General features: G+C 46.5%; 1 protein-coding gene across 1 annotated transcript; it reads left to right on the forward strand.

Moving 5' to 3' along the window:
* Positions 1–1,934: 1,934 nt before the first annotated feature.
* LOC115126964 (zinc finger and SCAN domain-containing protein 5B-like) lies at positions 1,935–5,216 on the forward strand. The gene is made up of 4 exons (XM_065003703.1): positions 1,935–2,403; positions 2,564–2,667; positions 2,772–2,835; positions 3,017–5,216. Exons 1-4 carry the CDS (start codon positions 2,097–2,099, stop codon positions 4,087–4,089), a joined length of 1,548 nt encoding a protein of 515 aa, XP_064859775.1. The 5' UTR covers positions 1,935–2,096; the 3' UTR covers positions 4,090–5,216.
* The last annotated feature ends 3,383 nt before the right edge of the window (positions 5,217–8,599 follow it).

The raw sequence follows: 8,599 nt of genomic DNA on the forward strand, positions 1-8,599 counted from the left end.
ACATATTATGAAATAACACATATGGAGTCATGTATGAACCAAAAAAGTGTTAAACAAATCAGAAATATATTTGAGATTCTTCAAAGTAGCCATCATTTGCCTTGACAGCTTCACAAGGTAGTCACCTGGAATGCCTTTCAACTAACAGGTTTGCCTTGTTAAAAGTCCATTTGTGGAATTTCTTTCCATAATGCATTTGATCCAATCAGTGGTGTTGTGACAAGGTATGGGTGGTATACAGAAGAGAGCCCTATTTGGTAAAGACCAAGTCCATATTATGGCAAGAACAGCTCAAATAAGCAAGGAGAGATGATAGTCCTTCATTACTTTAAGACATGAAGGTCAGTTCATCTGGAACATTTCAAGAATTTTGAAAGTTTCTTCAAGTGTGGTCGTAAAACCATCAAACGCTATGATGAAACTGGCTCTCATGAAGACAGCCACAGGAAAGGAAGACCCAGACTTACCTCTGCTGCAGAGGATATGTTCATTAGGGTTACCTGTCTCTCATGAGGACAGCCACAGGAAAGGAAGACCCAGACTTACCTCTGCTGCAGAGGATATGTTCATTAGAGTTACCTGTCTCTCATGAGGACCGCCACAGGAAAGGAAGACCCAGACTTACCTCTGCTGCAGAGGATACGTTCATTAGAGTTACCTGTCTCTCATGAGGACAGCCACAGGAAAGGAAGACCCAGACTTACCTCTGCGGCAGAGTATACGTTCATTAGAGTTACCTGTCTCTCATGAGGACAGCCACAGGAAAGGAAGACCCAGACTTACCTCTGCTGCAGAGGATACGTTCATTAGAGTTACCTGTCTCTCATGAAGACAGCCACAGGAAAGGAAGACCCAGACTTACCTCTGCTGCAGAGGATACGTTCATTAGGGTTACCAGCCTCAGATTGCAGCCCAAATAAATGCTTCACAGAGTTCAAGTAACAGACACATCGCAACATCAACTGTTCAGAGGGGACTGCATGAATCAGGCCTTCATGGTCGAATTGCTGCAAAGAAACCACTACTAAAGGACACCAATGAGAAGAAGAGACTTGCTTGGGCCAAGAAACACAAGCATTGGACATTAGACCAGTGGAAATATGTCCTTTGCTCTAAGGAATCCAAATGGGAGATTGTGTTGGTGAACGGATGATCTCCACATGTGTGGTTCCCACCGTGGGTCTGGTGACAGTCAGTGATTTTATTTAGAATTCAAGGCACACTTAACCAGCATGGCTACCACAGCATTCTGCAGTGGTACGCCATCCCATCTAGTTTGTGTTTAGTGGGACTATCATTTTTTTTAACAGGACAATGACCCAAAACACACCTCCAGGCTGTGTAAGGGGTATTTGACCAAGGAGAGTGATGAAGTGCTGCATCAGATGACCTGGCCTCCACAATCACCCATCCTCAACCCAATTGAGATGGTTGGGGATAAGTTGGACCGCAGAGTGATGGAAAAGCATCCAACAAGTGCTCAGCATATGTGGGAACTCCTTCAAGACTGTTGGAAATGTCTTATGAAGCTGGTTGAGAGAATGCCAAGAGTGTGCAAAGCTGTCCAGGCAAAGGGTGGCTACTTGAAATAATCTCAAATATAAAATATGTTTAGATTTAACACTTTTTGGGTTATTACATGATTCCATGTGTTATTTCATATATTTATTGTCTAAACTATTATTCTACCATGTATAAAATAGTCAAAATAAAGAAAAACCCTTGAATGGGTAGGTGTCCAAACTTATGAGTACGCCCCTAATGCAATTCTAAAGTATAATACATCCACAGTGCGATTTAAACAGAGTCACTTTTTTTGTATCAAATTAACTAGCTATTTCATGTTAAGCATTATCCAGTCCAAATGTCATGTTTACAATAATTGTATCCATTTGAATCACTTCCAATGGCGGACATTTATTTTGAAGGCGAACAGCAAATTCCACTGTTGTGGAAAATCCTTATTGTGTCTAGCTCCACAGATAAAAATATATTTACGTTTGAAGCATACGGTGTGAACTTTGAGGACGTTGATTGAACACTGCAATGCAAATTACTATAACATAAGTGTTTAAATTAGACATAGTGCCAAGAACATGGCCGATACCGTCGTCTTTCATGCTCAGCTAGCCTCCATCATTGAGGTTTTGGCGAATGCAGCCGTTGCCGAAATCTGCAAACTTGTAGATGACGGACATGCTGCCTTACGTTTGGAAATTTCCCATAGTCAGAAAGAAATCGATAACCTGCGGAGGAAGCTGCTTTTGACAAAATACCAGAGTTCTCAACAGGGCACAGAGAAATTCGGAGCCCTGCGACGCACAGTTCACTGTCGCGACACCAATCGTGTTGCCCGAGCAAGAGGGAGCTTAGTAGGAAAGTCATCAGACAGACTTAGATATTGTAGTTTTTTTTAAAAACCATATTTCAACACGTTAAAAATAATGCTCATGTAGAATATATTGGATATTGTAGTTAAGAAACAAACATATTTCAACACTTTCAAAATAATGGGTCATGTAGAATATGTAACGTTTATAAGGGTTTGTGTTTTCTGGTGCAGTGGAGAATTGTTTTGCCGACAGTGAAAGGGGCAAGTTAACGCAGGATGTCACCAACTGGAGAGATTCAGGACGCACAGCGACATACCAGGATGGGAGCATGCAGGTCAGTTGTCATGGACACTGTCAAATTTATGATTTGTTTTCTCATATTTCAAATGGTTTTGGGGATATGTTTCTAATAAAATGTTCCGGATGAATACAAAACAGATGGCAGATATGCGAGAGGCACCTCGTATCAAAATGGAGAACCATGGCACCAGCAGAACGGAAGGTATTTTTGTGCAACTTATCAAAGCTATGCAGTTTATACTTTATGTTAAGTAAAGACTTAAGTGTGTATTGCAGTATTTTATTACCTTCTTAGTCATTACCAATAACTAATAAATAAGGCAAAGAAGAATCCATCTCCACTACAGGAAGCTGATGCTGTGCTTTACGTTGACCCATTTCAGAGATTGTCCAACCAGTCAGTGAGAGCACTGTAGCAGAACCAGGTTCTTCATCATCTACTGAAACCACAGACATTCTGGACCAGCAGGGCAACAGACACAGAGCTCCAGACACCTCACTCAATATAGAACCTGAAAACCAGACGTTCCAGCATCCAGCATCACAATACAGCAGAGCAAGACAGGACCATCAGGTTGCTGAGGGTGTGACCTGGGAAACTGACCATCAACCCATAGAATACAGCCTGTCCCAATGGACAGAGCACCAAGAGACTGACAACCCAACTGTGAATGCTCCTCACAATTCCGGGCCAGACTCCAAAAGGCTGTCTGAACATCCAGAGAGGAGAGGGGTGCCTGGTAACTCTGGGGTCTACATGTCTGCTTCAGGCTCTCTGGACAGGCTGCCTGATGTGGTGCTGGTGGACTCAGTTCCCATTAAAGTGGAGGCAGATATGAGTTCAGAATGGAGCATAACTGGCCAAGAGGCGACATCTGGAGAGGTCTGTTCAGAAAGCAGGCAACATGTGGACAACAGAGGAAGAGGGGGAATGGAGTCTGGACAGACAAAGTGTCCCCCTGACACTCAACATGCAGAGCAAGGGACAACTGTAGGATCAAGGTCCAAGATGTCAGATTTCAACAGAATGTCCTCCCCAAACAGCTTTTCATCCCCAAGTGTTACTCTTCCCCAAAGAGGGAAGCCAGCCCCCTTCCTGAATTTCAATATAAGCACCACTTCTTCATCGAAAGGCATAGAAAAGCAGCCACAACAGCTGACGTCTCACTCGCCCAAGAGTCAGCTCCGGTGCAGCCTCTGTGGAAAGCCTTTCCCTCAGCCGGCGCACCTGCGGAGGCACATGCGGGTTCATACGGGGGAGAAACCGTACGGCTGCAGCCACTGCACCAAGCGCTTCTCCCACAGCCACCAGCTGAAGATGCATGAGAGAGTCCACACAGGAGAGAAACCATTTCACTGTGTCTACTGTGGGAAGTGCTTCACCCAGTCCGGCCACATGAAGAAGCACCTCCTTGTCCACACTGGCGGCAGGCCACAGGACGTTGTGCTGCCCTGAGGGTTCCAGGGTGAAGTTCCGACTAGATACAGATCTAGGATCAGCTTCCTCTCTCCCAATCCTAACCTTTACCACTTATGGAAAAAAAATGCTAAACTTACCCAACATCAGCATCTAGGGGCAACTTCACACTTCTCCACCCGGCATAATGATAGGCAGTGCCAGGAGTTTTTCCTCACCACGTGACAAGACCAAGGAAAAACTCCTGGCCCTAGTTGTAAGGGGAATGGCTCCACACTATTGGGGTTTTCATATGAACACTGGGTCCATGTGTTTTTAACAGTTTGGATGTTTTCCACATTGAACACGACCCTCTGTGTGTAGTGGTAGTGTTTTCAGGTCAGCTGTCTTGATGCTTGGTCCGGAGTGGATTGATAATGTATAAGTTATTACAGGTGAAGATTTTAAACATCCTCATGAATTTGTATTGGTGCAGTGGTGAACCAAAGAACAGCATTTAAGAATTCAGGAAGCTCTGGACGGGTGCCTGGGTGAGCAAAGCCTGTTGGTGGTTGAGAGCTCGTTGCTCGGCTCTTCTCTTACCTGAACGCAGGGAAGAGGAGGAAGGTTCAGGGAAGAGGAGGAAGGTTCAGGGAAGAGCGCAACGGTGACCTCTTTTCTGGACATCGACATGGCAGAAGAGCAAAGCGACAGTTTCACGGACACCAACACAGTCCTGGCACTGTAAATGGACATGGTGACCTAGCTGGTGCAAGTAGAGAGAGTGCTGACTGGAATGGTAGGCTGTCAGTGGTTGGGTTTATAGAACTATCTTCATACCCCTTTACCTTCTTCATCATATTCAGCCTCGGAAACCATATGCTGGTTTTTGAGTCCCAGAATTGGAATGAATTGAATTTGAACCCAATCAATTCAATCAGAGTTCTCTCTGGTTTATTCCTTTCCATTCTGACTGTTTTGAGCGGGTTTGGCAGGTTAGGATGTGCATCATCACTGTAGACCTGGGGTCTTCAACCTTTCCTTGCCCAGGGATCCCCGCCCAGGCAAACCGGCCAACCAGGGATCCTCATCATATGTTAGCAAAACATTTTTCACATGTCTTATCATCAGGAGAATGGCAGGGAGAAGTTATCAAAATTTTAAAATAAACATAATTTTTTAAAGAATTTTGACCTTGCCACATTATAATTGGAAGAGGAACTCTAACATAGCCTATAAGCTAGAACGGTAACTCCAAACACATTTTCACTAAGAGCTGCTGTTTAGATGGTTAAACAAAGGTTAGCCGTGTGTTGGCAAAAATGAAGTCAAGAAAGCTTACCAGCAGCACTTGCCTCACTAGTGGCCTATTGACTGGGGGATGACTGACTGGGGGCTATTGACTGGGGGATGACTGACTGGGGGCTATTGACTGGTGGATGACTGACTGGGGGCTATTGACTGGTGGATGACTGACTGGGGGGCTATTGACTGGTGGATGACTGACTGGGGGCTATTGACTGGTGGATGACTGACTGGGGGGCTATTGACTGGTGGATGACTGACTGGGGGCCTATTGACTGGTGGATGACTGACTGGGGGGGCTATTGACTGGGGGATGACTGACTGGGGGCCTATTGATTGGGGGATGACTGACTGGGGGGCTATTGACTGGTGGATGACTGACTGGGGGGCTATTGACTGGGATGACTGACTGGGGGCTATTGACTGGGGGATGACTGACTGGGGGCTATTGACTGGTGGATGACTGACTGGGGGGCTATTGACTGGGGGATGACTGACTGGGGGCTATTGACTGGGGATGACTGACTGGGGGCTATTGACTGGGGGATGACTGACTGGGGGCTATTGACTGGGGATGACTGACTGGGGGCTATTGACTGGGGGATGACTGACTGGGGGCTATTGACTGGGGGATGACTGACTGGGGGCTATTGACTGGTGGATGACTGACTGGGGGCTATTGACTGGGATGACTGACTGGGGGCTATTGACTGGGGATGACTGACTGGGGGCTATTGCCTGGGGGCTATTGACTGGGGGACTATTGACTGGGGGCTATTGACTGGTGGATGACTGACTGGGGGCTATTGACTGGGGGATGACTGACTGGGGGCTATTGACTGGGATGACTGACTGGGGGCTATTGGCTGGGATGACTGACTGGGGGCTATTGACTGGGGGATGACTGACTGGGGGCTATTGACTGGGGGATGACTGACTGGGGGCTATTGACTGGGGGCTATTGACTGGGGGCTATTGACTGGGATGCTATTGACTGGGATTCTATTGACTGGGGGCTATTGACTGGGGGACTATTGACTGGGGGCTATTGACTGGGAGATGACTGACTGGGGGCTATTGACTGGGAGATGACTGACTGGGGGCTATTGACTGGGAGATGACTGACGGGGCTACTGACTGGGGGCTATTGACTGGGATGCTATTGACTGGTGGATGACTGACTGGGGGCTATTGACTGGGGGCTATTGACTGGGATGCTATTGACTGGGATGCTATTGACTGGGGGCTATTGACTGGGGGACTATTGACTGGGGGCTATTGACTGGGAGATGACTGACTGGGGGCTATTGACTGGGAGATGACTGACTGGGGGCTATTGACTGGGAGATGACTGACGGGGCTACTGACTGGGGGCTATTGACTGGGATGCTATTGACTGGGGGCTATTGACTGGGGGACTATTGACTGGGGGCTATTGACTGGGGGACTATTGACTGGGGGACTATTGACTGGGGGCTATTGACTGGGGGCTATTTACTGAGGGACTATTGACTGGGGGCTATTGACTGGGAGATGACTGACTGGGGGCTATTGACTGGGAGATGACTGACTGGGGGCTATTGACTGGGAGATGACTGATGGGGGCTACTGACTGGGGGCTATTGACTGGGATGCTATTGACTGGTGGATGACTGACTGGGGGCTATTGACTGGGGGCTATTGACTGGGATGCTATTGACTGGGATGCTATTGACTGGGGGCTATTGACTGGGAGATGACTGACGGGGCTACTGACTGGGGGCTATTGACTGGGATGCTATTGACTGGGGGCTATTGACTGGGGGACTATTGACTGGGGGACTATTGACTGGGGGCTATTGACTGGGGGACTATTGACTGGGGGACTATTGACTGGGGGCTATTGACTGGGGGCTATTGACTGAGGGACTATTGACTGGGGGCTATTGACTGGGAGATGACTGACTGGGGGCTATTGACTGGGAGATGACTGACTGGGGGCTATTGACTGGGAGATGACTGATTGATGGGGGCTACTGACTGGGGGGCTATTGACTGGGATGCTATTGACTGGTGGATGACTGACTGGGGGGCTATTGACTGGGGGGCTATTGACTGGGATGCTATTGACTGGGATGCTATTGACTGGGGGGCTATTGACTGGGGGGCTATTGACTGGGAGATGACTGACAGGGGTTATTGACTGAGGGACTATTGACTGAGGGACTATTGACTGGGGGACTATTGACTGGTGCTTTCTTAACGCCTGTGTCAGATACTCCAGTGAGTGTAATTAGCTCCAGTGAGTGTAATTTGCTCAATATTAGATGACATCATTAGACATTCTCTTTTCTGCTGTAAGTATATATTTTGTTGCTAGAGATATTTATAAAAACATTTTAAATATATATTTGTTAATACCCCTAGGGGGTGTGGCCCCCCGGTTGAATAGCTCTGCTCTAGAAACCAAGCTACTCACTCACCTCTTCTTTAATCTCAGAATCCCCAGAGGTACTATGGTCTAGGGAAACCTCATCTTCTGGAGGTATTAACAGTACCTGTAGATTTATCTCACCTAGAACATCACCTTCCTACTTTCATAATATCAGATTTGAAACCCCTCACTCGTTGTTTTTGATTCTCCATACAGATTAACATTCATATAATAGACTAATACAGTTGGGGCAAAATGTATTGTGTTTACACTGAGTGTACAAAACATTAAGAACGACTGGCTAATATTGAGTTGCGCCCCCCCTTGCCATTAGAACAGCCTCAGTTCTTCAGAACATGGACTCTACAAGATGTCAAAAGCGTTCAATCGGGATGGTGGCCCATTTTGCCTCCAATGCTTCCCACAGTTGTGTCAAGTTGGCTGAATGTCCTTTGGGTGGTGGACTATTCTTGATACACACAGGAAACTCAAAAGGAAAGGAGGACCAAGGCACTCTTCATATAATTGATTAAAATGCCTTTATTAGTATGGCATGTTCAATAGAAATAAAGTTTTTAAAAACCGATGTGTTTCGGCTGCATGGCCTTCGTCAGGGAGAACAAAAAAAAGGAATACAATGTCCTCTTTTGAACAGCTTTTCAATTAGCCCTAATTGGAAGAGGGAGTTGAGGAAACAGGAAACTGTTGAGCGTGAAAATCCCAGCATCATTGCAGTTCTTGACACAAACATACCCCTAAAATAATTCTTTAACCTGTCTCCTGATTGAAGTGGATTTAATAAGTGACATTAAGAAGGGATCATAGCTTTCACCTGGATTCACCTGGTCAGTC

The sequence above is a fragment of the Oncorhynchus nerka genome, linkage group LG18 (assembly GCF_034236695.1).
Source record: "Oncorhynchus nerka isolate Pitt River linkage group LG18, Oner_Uvic_2.0, whole genome shotgun sequence".
In the NCBI taxonomy this organism is placed as follows: domain Eukaryota; kingdom Metazoa; phylum Chordata; class Actinopteri; order Salmoniformes; family Salmonidae; genus Oncorhynchus; species Oncorhynchus nerka.

Excerpts from the sequence above, each read along its gene's own strand:
- LOC115126964 (XM_065003703.1), top strand. The coding sequence starts at position 2,097 with ATGGCCGATACCGTCGTCTTTCATGCTCAGCTAGCCTCCATCATTGAG. Across the intron at positions 2,404-2,563 it reads ATCAGACAGACTTAGATATT|TGGAGAATTGTTTTGCCGAC; the intron begins GTAGTTTTTTTT and ends TTTCTGGTGCAG. Across the intron at positions 2,668-2,771 it reads ACCAGGATGGGAGCATGCAG|ATGGCAGATATGCGAGAGGC; the intron begins GTCAGTTGTCAT and ends AATACAAAACAG.